The sequence below is a fragment of the Glycine soja genome, chromosome 15 (genome assembly GCF_004193775.1).
Source record: "Glycine soja cultivar W05 chromosome 15, ASM419377v2, whole genome shotgun sequence".
Classification (NCBI taxonomy): Eukaryota; Viridiplantae; Streptophyta; class Magnoliopsida; order Fabales; family Fabaceae; genus Glycine; species Glycine soja.
The window spans coordinates 615,672-634,663 of NC_041016.1; the positions used below are offsets into that span (position 1 = coordinate 615,672).

General features: G+C 30.8%; 3 protein-coding genes across 4 annotated transcripts; 1 reads left to right on the plus strand and 2 right to left on the minus strand.

Moving 5' to 3' along the window:
- Positions 1-2,390: 2,390 nt before the first annotated feature.
- On the plus strand, positions 2,391-3,691 carry LOC114386503 (protein LURP-one-related 5). The gene is made up of 2 exons (XM_028346518.1): positions 2,391-2,725; positions 2,956-3,691. Exons 1-2 carry the CDS (start codon positions 2,465-2,467, stop codon positions 3,364-3,366), a joined length of 672 nt encoding a protein of 223 aa, XP_028202319.1. The 5' UTR covers positions 2,391-2,464; the 3' UTR covers positions 3,367-3,691.
- A 3,947-nt stretch (positions 3,692-7,638) lies between these two features.
- LOC114387631 (glucan endo-1,3-beta-glucosidase 14-like) lies at positions 7,639-9,693 on the minus strand. The gene is made up of 3 exons (XM_028347838.1): positions 9,503-9,693; positions 8,275-9,311; positions 7,639-7,915 (listed from the first exon to the last, which is right to left on the minus strand). The coding sequence occupies exons 1-3, from the start codon at positions 9,558-9,560 to the stop codon at positions 7,850-7,852; spliced, it is 1,161 nt and encodes a 386-aa protein (XP_028203639.1). The 5' UTR covers positions 9,561-9,693; the 3' UTR covers positions 7,639-7,849.
- A 1,384-nt stretch (positions 9,694-11,077) lies between these two features.
- Positions 11,078-13,454, minus strand: LOC114387953 (methyl-CpG-binding domain-containing protein 10-like). 2 transcript variants are annotated; one of them, XM_028348253.1, is made up of 2 exons: positions 13,209-13,454; positions 11,078-12,293 (listed from the first exon to the last, which is right to left on the minus strand). In XM_028348253.1, the coding sequence occupies exons 1-2, from the start codon at positions 13,290-13,292 to the stop codon at positions 11,550-11,552; spliced, it is 828 nt and encodes a 275-aa protein (XP_028204054.1). In that variant the 5' UTR covers positions 13,293-13,454; the 3' UTR covers positions 11,078-11,549. The 2 variants fall into 2 exon arrangements, with proteins under 2 accessions (XP_028204054.1, XP_028204055.1); XM_028348254.1 differs by having other exon boundaries at positions 11,078-12,306; positions 13,209-13,324.
- Between the last annotated feature and the right edge of the window lie 5,538 nt (positions 13,455-18,992).

An 18,992-nucleotide genomic window follows, 5' to 3' on the forward strand; every position in this document is an offset into this window, starting at 1 on the left:
TTTGATAGGTCAAACACCCAACAATCAATTTAGTTTGATTTAAAAAATGAAAAAAAGAATTTTGAAAAATAGATTAACAATCAATTATTTTGAGTATTTTTTAATAGCTTCTAAAAAATTTGTAATCATGATTGTTTTAAAAATAAAAATGCTTTTTAATAATTTTAATAAAATAAAATTTGCTTTCACTAAAATCTCTTGATAAATAAATTATTATTTTATGTGTTTTTAGATTTTTTTTTTTTAAATAACGGCACCTAAACTCAGTTGACGGTGAAAGTAATGAATCCGACGAACATACATAGTATAAAAAGCTAGCATGATATAGATATAGTGCAATAAAATACTCGATCGAGATTTTAACTTGTAAAAAGGCACAAAGGATAATCACAAAACATTTGAACTAACAATGGGATCTAGCTACAGTTAATAGGTATCTTCCCGAGAACAAGTGTATTGTTCCGGACTTCCGGTGGAGTTTTGCATATTGCAGTGTGCTTGGATTGTTAGTTTCTCCGCGCATGATGGTTGTGGTTATTAATTTACCATGACCTTCAAGCCCCCTTTTTTTTATAACCCTCTAGTTCACCAGTAAAATAAAGATTCTAACTAATTTGATATTTTGTCAAAAAATAAAATCTAATAAAAAGTTATTTTTTTTATCAAGGATTAACTTCAGATACTTCTTTAAGTCTATTGAAACAAAATTACAAAATATATAATTAAGGTAAGATAAAAACTTTTTCTTCAACTAGAAAAATAGAGATATCCCCTAAAATGAGAAGTTAAAAAAGATAAGATACAATAATACATTTTATCTATTTATGTTATCTCACAAGAAAAATTGAGATATTATTATCTAATTTTGTCTTTATAAAAATGAATCATTAAGATATTCATGTAAACTAAGTATATTCCAACCAATATTATGATAGTAACTTGAGTATCAAATTATGTGTATTCACGTGTGCATCTCATCATGAGTTCGAGTTCGTGCGGCCAAATTTGATAAAAGCAAGATGGACAAATTGTACTTGGTGAGAAGATTGGTTACAATGAATAATTAAAACAACAAAAAATCTTATATTTTTAGAGAATTGAAATTTATTTAAATAAAATGTTTTTGCACTCTAATTCTAAGAGCACATTGAAGTTAAATACGATAGTCATACATTTCATTTTTTCCTTTTGTCTTTGTCAAAATAAATGTAATAGTAGACAAATTTTTTCTTGAATTAGGATATTCGATATTACCTAATTTCATTTTTTCTTCTTCAAACATACAAGTAAAGACGACCAACAAGTAACACCGACTAAGCCTACAAGAATTCTTGTCAATCAACGGGACCACATTGGCAAAGGAAACTGATTCATATAACGATTCAAAAGACAACCAAAACTCCGAAACACAAAATGGCAACCAAGACATTTGTGCTCAGTGCGCTATCCCGTAATTTTAAAATATTTTCCAAACATTAATTTATGGTGCTTAGGTGCTGTAAAATGCACAAAAGATATTCGTAGAATAAAAGAACAAACCTATAGTATTCATAATTTTTTTAAAAAGTATTTATTGTGATATCTCATAATGAAAATCAAGATCACATAGGTTATAAAAATAAAATGTTAATTAAGCATACTAAAATTACTATAAAAATCACATCTAAATTTTATTGAAATAAAATTAAAGAGAATTAATATATAATATGTAAAGAAAAAATATATTATATATTGACAACATAAACATAAAATATTTTTACACTATGTTTTAATAATATGAACTATTGTTTGTATAGTAAGTTTTTTTCACAACAATTATCTTAAAAATTATGTCAAGAATAATTTTTGATTGATTGAAAGTGTAAAAATATTTTATTAACTCTATAAAGAAAATAAATTATGTACTATAATCATAAATTTATTAGTTTTTATAATAATTATTTTAAAAATTATAATAACTAATTTTAAAAATTGATGATATTATAATTTTTTTACTCTAATAATATATAATCATTAAGACTTACATTTAAGAATATGAATATTTTTTATCCGAAGAAATTAAATACACATATGAAAAAATTATAATAACTTACATACATTTTTCCACTAAAATCCCATGTTATAAAAACATTAACGTTCCTTAAAAAAGCATTGACGTTACCTAAAACTGTATAAGTGTACAAAAAAAAAAGAGATTAAATGTGAAAGTGTGGCAAAAAAAAAAAAAAAAGTGCGGTCGCATCATCTTTGTAGATATTTTTTCTCCCCACGTTTGCGGTAGATATAACCCACCCATGCATGCTTTCATTTCTATGCCCCACTTTACGAATTATTAATTAATTGGTGGCATAAATTGCATATCATGGATGATTATTGAATTGTGAGAATAATATTGCTTTTCCTTTAGACTGATAAAATATTGTGTTACAAATAGGAAACGAAACCCACATCACAATCCAATTCAATGACCCTTTGTATGGCTTCTGGCACTGCTGCGGAAAATATGAGCGAGGTGGAAGAGGAGCATGGATATGTCTTCAAAGAAGAGATCCATCTCACGGTGTTCAAAACTTCTCTGTTCTTCGCGGGCGATGGCTTCACCGTCTACGATTGCAAAGGTCAACTCGTGTTCAGAGTTGACTCTTATGGGCCCGACACCCGCGACAGAGACGAACTCGTTCTCATGGATCCTAACGGACGTTGTCTCCTCACCGTTCGTCGAAAGGTACGAAATCTATTCTCTAATTTCCCTTCTTTTAATTAAGGTTGTTCTAAAACATGTTGTTTAGTTGATACTAGTATTAGTTTTTCGAAAGCACTTTTTAGTACGAAATATTTGATTGATTTTGCAAAGATGAATTCAAGTGGGATATTGATAATTTGATATGGCCATTGTGTTGCTAGTTTGTATATTATGTATGGTTAGGTGATAGTGGGTGATTCATTGACTTGCAGAGGCCGAGTTTGCATCAACGGTGGGAAGGCTTCAAAGGGGAGAGAATGGACGGTGATAAACCCATCTTCAGCGTGAGGAGAGCGTCGATCATAGGACGGTCGCGTGCGAGTTTGACGGTGGAGATGTACGACAACCCAGGTGAGGAGTACCAGATCGATGGGTGCTTCTCGCAGCGTTGCTGCACGGTTTTCAATGTGACGAAAGAATCGGTGGCTGAGATTCGTCGTAAAGTGGACCCCACCACCAGCGTCGTGCTTGGGAAGGAAGTGTTCTCCCTTTGCGTTAAGCCTGGTTTTGATGCGGCTTTTGCCATGGGGTTTGTGCTTGTCCTAGATCAGATCAACGGTGAGGATTACGTTGATGATCGTGCTACCACGGAGCCTGCGGTGCACCCCGCCACAGAAGATTAGAAGGGAATAGAGTGCATTTCCAGATTTTTCTTCAATCACACTGGCATGATGGGTGGCTTTATTTAATTTAACTCACTAATCCTTGGGATTTGGATTGTCCCTCACAAAGGGAACCTCTGCCCCTTCTTTTCTGGGTCATGCTCATGCCCTTGAAAGAATAAACTTTTCAATTCCCAATGCGATTGTGTAAATTTTACATCAAGCATAAAAATATCAGTTGAGCTTTCCTACTTTCAGCCGATTAGCCCTTTTTATCTGTGCCTTGTCTTCATTACTTGTGATGCTTTTATATGGCATGATATGAGCACAATTTATATTTTCATTAGCTTATAAATTTCGTAGTTATTATAATTACTGTATTTAGATAGTATTTATATTCACTATTTTCTTTTTTATCATATCAACCATCTTATTTATACCTTTTTTTTATATTATGTAGTATGAATACATTTCCTCTAACAAAAACAATTTTAAACCAGACTCTTTTGTACATGATGAGATTAGTGCTTAATGTTACGATGAAAGCTACCGATGGCATGTGTTTAATCTAGATTGAAAAAATTAGTATTTTTTATTTTGTCTTGGGTCAAATATGGCACCATTATATCAATATTTTGTTATTGATTATCAATTGAATTAAAAATTAATTTTTACTCACAATATTTGATTGTCATTTGATGTTAAAATTGTTGTTAGATAAATCATTTTTATATATAATCGAAAGTTTACACGTGAAAGTTTCATAGGGTTGACTCGTGAACTTGTAAGAGTCTATTTCATCTAAAAATTAATAACAAAGTATTTATAAATAATATACTAATTAAACACTTCAAAAATATAATAAAACAAAACAAAATTATAAAGTTGAGAATATTTAAATAATCAAGTCTACTAATAATACATCATTATTAGATAATAACCAGCAAACTTATAATAATGGTGGTAGATCATTCTGGTTGAGGATTTGATGTTATTGCAGGATAAAAGTTTGATATTATTAAATGTGATGATTTTGTATTTAAGAATAACACACTAAATGAAGGTATATTGAATGCTAGACAGACAAAACAAATTTAAAATGACTTATATTTTGGTCTAATATTTTTAACTATCTAACTCGTTAACTCGATAATAATAAATTCGAAAGTTTACTTAAAATTTATAGAATTTATCTAGAGAGTCTATTAAAAAAGAATTTAGTTAAAAGTCAATTCGAAAGTTTAATAACCCGCATAATTAAATTTTATCCCATTATATCAATCTTTTGCCCGGTATAATATGTGCAAAAATATAGATATTAATACTTTTATTACCTAAACCACCTTTCCTAACTCTTTTCTCTCCTAATTGGACGGATTCCTCGTATATATGGGTCTCACTTTCTTTTTTCCTCTCTTTTTATTCGTAGATTACTTTTGTCTTTACTGACAGATTCCCTGAAAAATATTCTGCCGAGATTACTAGAAAACGATGCGTGATCTTCCACCGTCATGGCCAAAAAAATGCGAGGCATAACTTGGTTGTAGTATGGCTAGAAAAAAAGAGACGGAAAAAGTAAGGAAGATAAACAGAGGAAATAGAAAAACAAATCTTTGCCCAGGTATTAACAATTATAGCTGGATCAACCAAATATATAAAAATATTATTCAACCAATAAAGGGACAATAATATGAGAAATTTTGACATGTTAGAATATCTTTGATCATATGAGCTGAACTGCGAAGGAATCAAATTCCCATTTGCAAATCTTCATATATAATAACAATTAGAAACATGCGTGGAATCCCTCTAGAATTCTGCTATATATTGATGGTTTAATTATCACAAGCATTTATCATTTATATCGAACGGATAGTATATTATATCCCTTCGCGTGCCTTTAATCTGATATTTGGACTATCCCATATTTAATTCTCCCTTTTCTTAAACTTGTCTTTTAAAATAAAAATCCGTATACACACGAGGTCCACACTGTATAATTATACACCAAGAGACTTTTAAATAGTAAAACACAGACTAATGTCTTGAGAATAATGCTATTTATTGCTCTGGGGTTTTTCTTTTCCTTTCTGGTTAGTCCAAATCAAATCAGTTAAATTAGTTTTCCAAGAAAAGTAAACATTTTTGGTATTAAAAAAAGTAAACATTTGGCTAATGCCAAATATATTATGTGCATGTACTTCAATGTTATGTAAGTTTAATTTTCATATTACAAATATATCATGCATAACAAATTATAATTAAGTGATAATATAAAAACCTTTACGGCTTCACACAATCAATACATTTTAATTAAAATCTTGTAATATATCAAAGCTTCATAATTTGTGTCAACATGAGTGTGGGTAGCTATATTTAATTTCTTACGTGATTTTGACAGCTACCCGCATAATCAGCGAGATATTTTATATATAGTTATCCTTGATGGCACAGATACACAAGCTCATCTGATCAACATTCAATAAATTTATTAAAGTTTGAGCACTTCTTAATTTTGGTTGTTAAGTTGAACCTTTCACGTTGGCAAATGCATAAAATTATTTTTGAGTTGGCAGCAGCACATAGAAGCACTAGCTAGAGATACCCAAGAACGTCAACCAACTACTAGAGGCTTTATTACGGATGATGAATAATTTGTCAAGACATGTTTAGTGATTAGTGATGTGTATATATATATATATTAACATTTCAAAGAGGTTTTAAAATAATCGTGCATAAAATACTTCGGTGATATTCATACTAGTCTTCTTAAAGGTATATTTGGGAGTTGAGTTTTGAAAGAAAAAAGAGAGAAGGATTTTTAATTTCTAAATTAAGAGAACTATGTAATGTTAATAAAGATAAATATAAGATTAAAAAGTTAAGCATATATTAATGTACCATTTTATTTTAAATAAAAATCAAATTACAAATGTCCGTCAAAATACAAAATCTTTCCTGTCCTTTCTTTCTCTCTAAAACTCAACTCCTAAACACATTCATACAAAGTGACTAGTAAAATTCCTTTTTTTAATCAAGGAGTACTCAAGTTCATCTATATTTTCTGAAGAAGAAAATGATTAGTGAAATTTTATTTAAAGACAAATATGTTTTTTTTTAATAAAACGAACTTAGTCAATGTGTGAGCAACTTGACTGACTTGTCTACTTACAAGACTATATAATAATATATATAGTTTTGAAAAGAAGATAATCTTACGGCGCAATCCTTCAAATTTTCTGAAACCTCCTTGCATTGATACCGTCAGCTATTATCTGGCAATCTGTCCCAAATATGATTCTATTAATATGCAGTTGCGATGTCTAGATGATTGCGGTTTGAAGTGCTATATCCTAGTTTAATCCTTTAAAATATAGAAATGCTCACTCTTAGTCTTTCAAAATAAAATTGTCTCATTTTAGTACCTTAGCTATGAAAATATATCAAGTGTAAGTCTTGTTTTCCATTAAAAAAAAAAAACTCCTTTCAGGCTCTCATTTTTTAAAATAAGTGATTACACATAACATATTTTCATAAATACGAGAGACCAAATTTTTGTTGTTGTTGTTGAATATAGACCAAAATGAAATGACACTGAACAATTTATCTTCTTGATTTTACGGTCTGATCTTATTTTAAGAAATTGAAAATAAATATTACCTTATCTATAGTGACTAAAAAAAGAAGTAAAAACATATTTAACTCTTTGTTTAGAAAATTTAGGAAGCTAAAGTTACACTATTCTTATGCAAAGTATGCATGCTTGAATCTTACAACGAGGAGATAATTCCTCTTACACCTTATTTATCTTCTCTACCTCTCTTGTATTTGATGTGTTGATGTTCACATTAAAAGTTGATAAAACATATCATTCATCTCATTTTCTTTTTCATTCATTCCGCACAAATTTCTTTCTGCTTCTTTCTTTTTTTGTTATCAGGTCAACCATAACATTTTTTACTTTTGCCCTCTTCTCTTTTTCTTTTATTTTTATCTCTCTTCTCTACCCCATTTCACACCCATTTTAATGTGCCTGAAAATATCACTTTGTGCAAAGACCTTTAATATTTTTTAATTGTATTCGTTACGCAATTAAGTATATCAGTTTTAAACAATGAATAGAATAAGTTTTAGATTCTAGGGGTAATGATTTGGCATTAACGTTACACCTTCATATATGACAACATATATACAAATCTTAGGTAGAACCGTAGAAGCGATGTTGCTCTGGTTTTTCATATATTCGCTTGCTGCAAAAGCATGCTTACCACTGCTAAAACGTTGAAACAACAGTCAACAACAATAGACAAGATTACTAGATTAGATCCCTTATGAAGCCTATGGTACATTGTTGAGTATTAATAAAGAATAGAAAGTTAAATCAATTATACATTGAGATGTTACATCTTCGATATGGAAATTCCACAACTTGAAAGTACAGAAAACTGTTACAGAATCCAAAGAATCACTGAATTCACGTGTAAATTAATCTTATAATCAATTACTACAATGCAACAAAAAGAAAAGCAGCAAAGCTTGTAAAAGCCATCATGAAGGAGGATCCAATACCCTGAAAGACATAATTGTTATAAACTAGGAACTGGAGGAATAGAAATTTCAGATATGATATGCATATGTCATTAAACATAAATACTTCACACTTGAATATTTGTAGTCTGTGCGTTAGAAAAGCTAACCATAATTGAAGTTTAATGATGTTAAATTATTGAAACAGCCAAGTTGTGTGCAATATAGATGTAATGTCACTACTAATCCATAGAACTCAGGCTCAGTAAGTCAGTTACATAAAAAGTGGGGAAAGACAGATCCTACTTCATTTTAATTTTGGAATATTTTTAGCACAAATTTCCTAGAAATTAGAAAACTTAATTAATAGTGAAAGTAGAGGAGTATCCATAGTCCATATACCTTGAAGGAAAGGAAAGATGAAGTTGCTGAAGAAGGTACAAGTCCAGTGAAGCCAATATCATATGCAATGCTTCCATCAGCCTTAAACAATCCAAAGTTTCTCTCAGATGTTGAGCCAGGCTTCAAATTCTCATTAAACAAGGCAAAGACATAAGCTTTCACCACTTTTTTTGGCCTATAAGGGGTCCCTTTCTTCTTGAGCAACCGCTTGCGCAAATTACCATTATATGTCCTTGCATTTTTTATTGTTGCTCCAGCTTCATTATCATCCCCATGAGAAGCCCAACCAGTCTCAGAAACAATAACATCCATCTTGTCAAACCCAACCTTCTCCAAGGCAGCATAAGCTGCATCAACCTGAGCCTCAAACATGTTACTATAATGCAGCTTAGTCTTTGCATCATAAATCCCGGGATTTTTTAGGAAGAGGGCATAGTTAAGATCAATATGTTGTGGATCATTCTTATAGGCAAGGAAGGGATATGCATTAATGAAGAAAGGAGTGCCAATTTGTGAGAAGAATTGTAAGAGAGGTTTCATATAAGGAAGGACATCTTCCTTGAAAGTGCATGAGGATGGAGGAAAGGAATTAGCAAACACAGCCTCAGAATGTGGACTTGACACCTGAACATCTTTTGCTAGACCAAGCTTACTAAGGGCATTGTAAACATTTTTTGCTGCAGGGAGCAAAACTTCCCAGAGTTCCATATCCGTGCCTCCCAAGATTTCATTTCCCACCGCAATTCCGCAAATTTTGGTCTCTGGAAGAAATTGCTGAACGTTTTCTTTGACCCAACTCATGGCTCTATCCTCCCCCACACTCTTGTCCTTGAGAAATTCATTGCCAAGACCAACCACAATTTCAATGCCAGACCCTTTGAAGGCACGGAGGACTTGATGATCAGCATCATATATCCTAATGTTCTTAATTTTTGCTGCTTTGAGTAGGGTAACCACGCTTTCTGGGGGAGGTAAGTTGTCAGCTATCCTACCATAGTTTACTCCATATGTTCCTGTAAATGCTTTATCCCCTAAAACTTCATCACATCAGAATGTTAAAGTTTGATTAGAAACACAATTGACTAAAACAAACATGATTTTTTTCTTTCTTTCTATTTACTTAGGTAAAAAGTAACTAAGCAAAAAGTAGTGTCCTCCATTTACGAATCTTCCATTTCAAAATAGAATATGCGATTAAAAATGGTCTTAAAAAGAGTAGTACACATACCATGAGAAAATAATGAAGAGAATAGCAGAAGCCAAAGAAAAAAGGAAGATAACATCATGTTTAGCTAAGTATATTAAGAATGGAAGAGCATTCCAATTGTAGAATAAAATGAGGGTGCTTGACTGTATTATGTAACTCAATGACGGTAACGTCATTAGCAGAAATTGATCGATAAGCAATCCTGTGGATGATGCAATACTTTTCCTCCATAAACTCTAGATTCTTAGTCTTTAACTTAAGATGGTTAGAAGAGGTTGTTTTCAAGGGATTAGAATAGATTCTTCCTTTCCTCACCCTTTATCTCCTCCTTTAAGTATACCTTTTCCACTTTTCACTCTTGTTTACTTCTACTTGCTTTCTCTCAAATACACAAATAAATTATGCATGCAACGAGTCTCCAATACCTTGAGTGCCACTGAATGCACATGCTACCTTGTTTTTGGGTTCGAAATTCTGAACCTAATGCTTCTGGTTCTACCTTTTCAATTTTCATTATAAGAAAAATAGTTAATAAATTATAAAAGATTTCAAATTATTAAATTACAAAAAATTAATACGATAAAAAAATTATACTCTAGGTATAAAGCTCCACGTTCTATATATATATTTTAAAAAATTCCTAAAATCGTTTATGCCTGTCATTGCAAAAAATTGAGATTAGCACTGCAATAAAGATAAAGTGGAGACAAATTATGCAGTTCATAATACTGTGATCAGAGTTGACAACGCATAATGATGTTTGGGAAAAATTATGCTAAAACCTGCCTTTTCGTTATATGAAAATATTTAAAAAAGACAATAAATTATAAATGTTAATTATTAAATTAAAAGTTTAATTATCCATTTAATTCCTATAATTTTTAAATTTATTTCTTTTTTAAGTTTAATTACCCACTTAAAAAGAGGGCGAGCCCTGGTGCAGCGGTAAAGTTGTGCCTTGGTGACCATGTTGGTCATGGATTCGAATCTGGAAACAGCCTCTTTGCATATGCAAGGGTAAGGCTGCTTACAACATCCCTCCCCCATACCTTCGCATAGCGAAGAACGAAGTTTTTTACCCACTTAAAAAATGAATTTTTTAATCCTTAAATTTTATATTTTAATTCTCAAAAAACTTCTGCCATTAAAAATTAAAGAATTTTAACGGTTGACACTTTTTGAAAATTAAAATGTAAACATCAAGACCTAAAAAATCCACAATAGGGATTAAAAATAATAAATTTGAAAACTATAGGAATTAAATAGATAATTAAACCTAAATTAAAAAATAATAGAATAAAAAATTACACGTGTAAAGCCCCGCTTTCATATTTATTGGAAGGATATCTCAACTAGCCTCTATATCTGTCATATATTTCTAAAAATTTCGAGATAAACACTGGGTAGAAGAGTGAAGACAAATGAAATAGTTCATAATATCACCATTAATGGAGTTGACGATGCTTCACAAAAAATAAAAGTGGAGTTGACAATGCATAGTGATGTTATGAAAAAAATTATGCCACACAACTTCTACAAGCTCTACAAAATGTCAGAAATCCAAAGACTGATCAAGTATACATGTGGCGAGATTAATGACTGAATACTGATGAATTACATGAAATCTAATGAAACGCAACCTTTAGATATGAAGCTTATGCCATAACTAGGAAAGGAAGTGATAAATTGCTGCTTCAATCCTGCATTTACCACTCACTTTCGGTAACATAAAAAGAGCATTCTTAGATGGGGAATGTGAAATTTAAATGACTAGAAACACAAATGTGTCACAGAAAGTCTACAATCTACGTAGCTGCACTAAGTAAAATCAGATGTCCTAATCTAAACTAAAAGGAAGACTCATTTAATTTCCTAATCCTAGGTAGAAAGTACAACCAAATCTTTAGATGAAATACGAGACTACAGTCATCCATAAGGCCACAAAATAACTAAAATAGCATCGCAAAAGTCATGGGGCACTAGGGCAATGGTGTTACATTTATGCAGCTTACACAACGGTATGACAAATGTTGAAGTGTTTCACTGTGCACAGCTCCAAATAACCATATTACATTTGTGCAGCATTAGGATTCTCTTTCTCGCCTCCCCCATTAGCCTCTAGAGTCGCAGGATCTGTTTTCTCCTCATTCTTTTCTTTTTCTAATTCAGTCAGTAGGGATTTTTCAGTCTCCGCAGTATTAGCAGCTTCTTCGGCAACTTTCTCTGCTGGTTCAACTTCTTGCTTTTGAGCTTCTTCACCTTCAGGCCTTTCAGCAATCACATTTTCGCCGTTCACATGACTGTTCTTAATTTCATCTGAATCATTTTCTAATTTATTGTTTGTATCATTCAGATCATTTTCTTCCATATCTACATCTGGCTTCTTGGCCTGTTCATCAATTTGTTCAGTTTTATCTCCATTCTCAAGTTGCTTTCCTCCAGAATTAGAGTTATCATTTCCTTCATTTTTCTCCTCCTCTGCAGCCTTGGGATCTTCAGTATCAGACTTTGCCTTGCCTTCCTCTGATGCAGATTCAGTTTCTTTGTTATCCTTCTTTGATCCTGATGATTTCCGAGCTCGTTTCTTTGGAGTATCACTATCTGCTGGTGGAGTTGACTTGACCTTCTCACTGATCCTTGCTGATCGCCTAGGGGTCTCACCAGTTCCCCAGTCAAACTCTGAAATGACAGGATTGCCAGGATGTGCCTTTAGGTACTGCTCCAATTGTTTTTTGGTACTGATCTCCTCCCCAGTTGGAGCAATGAATACAATCTCACTTTTTCTTGGTGTTCCCAGTTTCTTAGGGAAAAACTGCAGCATTTAACTAAAACTGCATTATAAAACAGTTTCCATACAGCATACAAATAAACCCCAGTAAAATTCACAATCTCCTTCCAAGCCATTTCAAAAGGAATGAATGCAATAGAGAGAGACAAGTGGAAATGTGTGCACATACATGTAGTAACATTTCAATGTGGATGATACACATATAGTCATATACAGAGAAAGAAAATGCAGACTACATAATCCTTGTAGAATAGATAATATAACACAAAACCAGAAAGACCAGATCTTCATTAAATTACTAAGCATCAGTTCAAGTCTGAAAGAGAGCAGCAATTAACATTCCTAGTGAAAAACATAGAAAAGTATCACATTGATCATTTTATCCAGAGTAAAAGATGTTTGGCAAGACAAAATATTCCATGCCACTCCACTTGCTCATATCATATCTATGAATATTCTGAATGCTAGATTACAAATTAGAAGAATATGAAAAGCACAAAAAATTCACAGCATTGTTTCCATAGTATCCTAATCCTAATCTATTAAATATATACATATATATAACACTGTTGGGAAAAAAATACAGATATTCCTAACTTGACAGGATTTAGGCCAAAATATTAGCATAGCCTAAGATATATAGTTAAACAAAAGTGGTAAACAATTGCAAAGGCGGAATAAAACATAAAATAAAAAAAAAAAACAGTCCAGAATTGAAAGGAAATGTGTATGCACTTTGTTTGTTTTTTCAGAAACAGTAGAAATCTAAAGGAGATGGTTAACTAGAGACTAGTGAGAGTGAGAGGAGACCCAAAAAGGTGTAGGCAAAATAAATAAAGCTGAGCGACCTAATACATTAAAGAGAAAGAGGGAGTGTGGAGAATTGAAAGCGCAAAACAAAGAATAATAAAAAAGAGAGGAGAGGAGAGGAGAGGAGACCAGTTTATTCCAACCGGAAGGAGCTGGAAGTTCAACCGACAAAACCTCGTCGTTTTGCTGCATCATCTCCTCCGCATTCTCCATTTCTCTCTCACTCTTGCCTTTCAGGAGTTGAGTTTCAGTTTGTTTGGGATAAGAAAAGATAAGATTAACAAACGGTCAATCTCTCTCTCTCTCTCTCTCTCTCTCTTTTCTCTTATCAACGGCATATGATAAACTCACCCGGAGCACCTCACTCCTCACGCCATTTCAAATTGAAACCCACGTGGTTATTTTATTTGCCCCTTCACACACCAAACAAAACAAACAGCACTTTTCTTCCTTTTTTTTTAAATTAATTTATTTTTTAAAATTAATTCATTTTCATCCTATAATTTAAATTGAACTAAAGATATAAAAAAACTTCACTTTAGACCAATTTAAAATTATACAATTTTAAACTGTTACAAAATACTCATTTAAATATTAAGATTAAAATTAGATGGTAAAATTACTTAAATTAATTTAGATAATAAGACTAAATTAGAGTATCGAATTGAAAAAATAAAACTAAAAAATTAAATAAAAATAATTTTTAAAAATAAAAAAACAAATTGAATGTACATGGTTGAAAAAAATTAATTTAACCTTTTAAAAATTGTATCTTGACCCATAACAATAAATAAAATAATGGTAGGGTAGTGGTGGAGCGGGGACACCTGTTGGCTGTTGCTTTGCTGAGAGTGAGAAGTCAAAAGTTAGCTGATAACGTTCGTTTCTTTGGTTTAACTAGATTTAAATTTCGGTTTCGGTTCCGAACTTCCAACCAAACCCATCACTATCACCATTCACCACCCACCCGTTGCCTATTACTTTTTCTTTTAACCAAAAAACATTAATTTATTATTATTCTTTTATTTCATTAAAATATATCCTTGTTTAGGGATGTCATAATAATAATAATAATAATATATTTTTCTTATCCATTCCTTAATACTGAAACCAAATTTGTCATCTCATGCACAACTTATATTCTCTTATGCATCAGGACAAATATACTACACTTTAGTATATTTTAAGTAATATATTTTCGTATTTTCATTTTTAAATTTCTTATCTAATAAAATAAAATACTTATTATTAATAACAACAATATCAATTTCTTTATAATTTTATTTCTACTTATGAAATTTATTTAAATTTAGAAATACCTCGGCACTAGAACTTGCTAATTGATTAGCAATTTTATAACCAAAGATTGTGATTGTTTGATTGCCTGTTGCTTTTTATACCAAAAAATTGATTCCAGCATTCTCTTAAACTTTCATATTGGCTAATCCAAAATATAAAATTGCATTCCCAATTGGTCAATCCAAAAAGATGCAGGAAGCAACAGGCTTATAAATGTAAATGCAAATGCAGCTACGCACTAATTAAACACACGGCTCTCCAAACTATTGGGCCCAAGTTTAAACTCCTGGGCCCTGGCCATTCATTGTCTTTAACGGGACGGTATTTGGGTTCATTCAAAACCGTGTTCTTTCTTTGATTTGCGCTAGTTGTTTTTTTTTTCTTCTTTCTAATTTAACATGTCAAAACAATTGGCCAATCATTAGTTTTTTTATTTAATTGGGAAATGCTAGTTTATTAGTTTTGTTAAAAATATCAATTAGAGAATTCAAATTTGCTATTTCCCCCTTCTTTTTTCACTTCTTGAATCACTAGGTCAATCTTATATTTTCTTGATCAATCATTAGTTGATGTATAATGATAAAAATACATAATGAATTACACGCTTTGAAATTTATGTATATTTTTTTAAAGGAAGAAATTTATTTTTTTACCATAACATTAATACGAAATATCAACTGATTTTGTTTGGTAACTAATCTTTGTTATGAGATCGATTAATCACTTTTAGGGATATCTTTCCTCTTAATCACAAGACTAAAAAAGGAGATGTAAAGAGATTGAATCTAATATCACTTCAACCAATAACTTATTTGTAAAATAAAATTTTATTTATTATTAATATAACAAAATCAACTTTGACACTAGAAATGTCAAAAATTCAGAAATCCCACCAACAGTAACATATTTGGAAAATTAGTATTTGAAGAATATGTTTTAATATCGAATTATATTTTAGAAGTTTAATCTCCCACTTATCAAATAAGAGAATATTGTGAGAAAAAAATAAGATTTTTTAAAAAAACATTAGATTATATATATTATACAAAATTTATATGATACTAACGGTTGTATTTTTTTCATATTGAACTTTGCATTTTACTATATCTAAGGAATTGAATAGTTATGTTTTATTATTTTTCTTTAGATAATAAGGTTAAATTATTGTTGAAAGTCTTGGCGTGCATTTGGTTGTGAGGAGAGTAAAAGAGAAAGAGTATACGTGAGAAAAATATAGTAAAAATAAGATGAAAATACAAGTGTTTTAGTTGAAAAAAATAAATGAAAAATAAGATTAAAATATTTGAATTAAAATTGTTAGGTAAATAAAAAAATTATTTTCTATTAATACTTTTGTGGATGTGACATTACCTGGAGAAGATGCACTACTTTTATGGAGCACAGTAACCTCTGCGCAGAGATAGAGACATTTTCACGCACTTCTCAATTTTGTGAGGAAGATTTTAAGTGTGCAACCCATAACTTTTTTCAAAAACTTATACTAATCTTTTCACAACCAAACCACCACTTCCTTCACATTTATCCGCTCTTCTTTCTCTTTTCTTCCTCTTCTCCTTAATTTTACTCCAACCAAACCATCCCTAAATATGCATGTTTTATTTCTTTTAACATTGTTTTGTCATCAATGAAGCATTAGAAACAATATACTTACATGTCAAAGTCATAAATTTAGGTTTAATTGTGATATGACAATCATTTTTTTAGGAAACTGATACGACAATCATTACTTACATGTAGGAGGGCAAAATTTTCCATACTCCTAGCTAGGTAAAATGATATATAAAGTAGATTTAATGAGTTTTTTTTTTTTCGTTTCTTTTCATAGCATGAGTTCAGAGTTTTGCTTTTTCTTCACCTTCATTTATCAAATGAGATAGCTAAGGTGGATATTGTTTTTATATGATGTAACGTTTACTTTTGACAATGAAGGCCACGCCACATCTTGTGATTTATTTTTGGTTTTTGTTCTTAATAATATACTATTCTCTTTGGCTGTTGCTAAAAAAAGTTATGGTGAATATTGTGAACTTATACCTATGAGATATAAATATAGGAAATTATTTAAATAAAAAGTAATTTTAATCGAATTCTTCAATGCATGAATCTGCTACATGAACTAATATTAGTATAAGAAAATAACTTAAAAAAAATAATTTCCTATATTGTAATATACTTGTAATATTACAATTCTCACCGGTTATACCATCCCGAAAGCAAATTTCCCCAGATTACTAATTTTGACTTTGATTGCCTTTTGGAACCTATTCACATTCAACGATCCTGATCTTCACGGTGCTTTTATAGATTTTTTTATATCTATTCATGAACTACACGCCGTGGCATTCATTATATTGGACACAACGACAACCAAACAGAGGATCAATAAAAAGCCATGATTTGGAAGCCAATTATACTCATCATAACAATAAGGTGTGACCTCGAGCTGCATGATACTTATATTTAGTCCCTTATTTAATCTTAAAGTAATATCCATACATGGTGATGGTGAAAACAAGTTCGTGTTCAATTGCTTACTTCTTTAATTCTTGAATTCATTTTTTCAAGACCAAAATAAAAATCGCTTAATTCATTTTCAGATCCCTCTCTTTTGTCGTCAGAAACTTCCAGTTTCCACACTCCCAAAAGTAAAACAAATAGGGGTTAGATTTTATCCTATCACCAAAATGCAAAAAGAGTAAAGAAAGTAGTAGGATTGGTTGAGTCTTTTTTGTCACAAAACTAACAGGCTTCAATTGTCATCATATAACTTTAGTAGGTTGTGACTTTTTATCAGTATTGACCTCATAATTTGAATGCCAATCTTTTTCCTATATAACTTTAGACTTTTCAAAAAAGAAAACTTAAGGATTTGTTTGTTTATTTTCTATTTCTGTCAGATTCATTAAGTTAGAATCATATCATTAAAAAGAACTGTTGTATTTTCTGAGTTTTATTACAGAGCTTCTTTTTTTTTTAAGGATTTGTTTCTTTCAAAGAAAAGGTTGGAATAACTGTATTCTGAAAATTATGTTATAAAATTTATTAAATTTAAAGTTTAAAGAATCAAAGATGGTGTAAATAATCAAAGATGACTTCAATTTGGCTATACTAAGAAACAAGGTTTCAAGAGTCTTCCTTTAAAGCTAAATATCTTTCCAATGAAAAATTATTGGATTCATAGGTTGGCCACAACAAAGTTATACATGACATAACATTTAGACATTCCTGATATTACTTTAGGTTGTGTTTGTTTCAATACAGAGAAATAAGTTTGCAGAGAAATTTTGTATTTTATTTTGTAGAATTCACACCTTTTACGCTTTATTTTAATTCAATTTTTTTTTTCTATTTCTCTCCTCTAAATCAAACACGTCTTACGAGGAATTTATCGATGACAAATTGAATGAGATTTTCTCCATTCCATTCATAAAAAAAGAAAGATGGAAAATTGGAGATGGCACAAAAGTTCAAGCTTGGAAAGGCCCATGATTGCATGATGGTGGTAGTATAAAAGTTTGAAAATTGCTACTTGACACGAGAGTGCATGAATATTGAACTTATGGTTCCAAGTACAAAAAGTTGGAAACATACTTTAATAGATGAAATTGATGCAATCTCTATATGTTGCAGTTATTTTGAGAGTACCATGTTGGAATCGATGAAGGGGAATAAACTAATATGGTTCCACAACAACCAGGGTGTTTACACAGAAAAATCTTCTTTTTTTCAACTTGTATATGAATAAACCATGTTCCCCCAAAGGTAAAATTCATCTTGTGGAGTGCCTCCTGATAATTGATTAATTGACAAGTGAACTAAATGATAAGATCGAGTATCGTATCTACATGAACTTTGTTTGTGTTAAATAATTTGTGTAAGTTAAGTTCTAAGCAATTAAATGAAATGAGTTGATTGATTTTCAAAATATAATAGAGATTTAAAATTTAAGATTAAACAAAGATATAAGAATAGTGTAACATTCAAAGGAACAAAAATACAAACACTTTGGGTGCAAGATAAGTGAAGATATGATAAAAATGTTGGGTGTTGAACCTATCAAATGAACTCTTGACGTAACATTAATGATTTTTCATCCGTCAATGTTATTCCATCTATTACCTTAACAAATTAATCTTTTCTAACCATAATTTCTCATGTGAAAGAGTCTAAACTTAATTCTACTCTTAATTCTTAAAAAGTTAAACCCAATGATTTGATTAAGAACAAAGATTTATAAAATGCTAGACAATCTCATTCCATCCCTAGATATGATGAGTTAACTAGAAGTTCCTTTCAGTTCTTAAAGAAAGACATTTTTCAATTATCATTACACTACAATATACATGCATATGGGTGATCAAACCATGAATAGACAATAAGCATAGACAGGAAGCAATAATAGTGAGATAACATTAAATGGATAATAAAGATACTTATATTACAGAGTTTTGATATCCAAGCTTCCAACAATGGTAAAGTTAGTTTCTGATATCCATGAGAGACCTAAACAAGAGTGGAACAAAATGAGAAAAGGAGAACAAAGAATACAAAAACACCTAAAATATGCTTGTCTTAAACCTTTGAACTCCCAAC

Bases quoted from the DNA above. Each gene is read 5' to 3' on its own strand.
- LOC114387631 (XM_028347838.1), bottom strand. From the start codon at position 9,560: ATGATGTTATCTTCCTTTTTTCTTTGGCTTCTGCTATTCTCTTCATTA. The intron at 9,312-9,502 runs GTATGTGTACTA...GATGTGATGAAG, and splicing joins CTCTTCATTATTTTCTCATG to TTTTAGGGGATAAAGCATTT. The intron at 7,916-8,274 runs GTATATGGACTA...TATGTCTTTCAG, and splicing joins CATCTTTCCTTTCCTTCAAG to GGTATTGGATCCTCCTTCAT.
- LOC114386503 (XM_028346518.1), top strand. From the start codon at position 2,465: ATGACCCTTTGTATGGCTTCTGGCACTGCTGCGGAAAATATGAGCGAG. The intron at 2,726-2,955 runs GTACGAAATCTA...ATTGACTTGCAG, and splicing joins TCCTCACCGTTCGTCGAAAG to AGGCCGAGTTTGCATCAACG.
- LOC114387953 (XM_028348253.1), bottom strand. From the start codon at position 13,292: ATGGAGAATGCGGAGGAGATGATGCAGCAAAACGACGAGGTTTTGTCG. The intron at 12,294-13,208 runs GTCTCCTCTCCT...TAAATGCTGCAG, and splicing joins CTTCCGGTTGGAATAAACTG to TTTTTCCCTAAGAAACTGGG.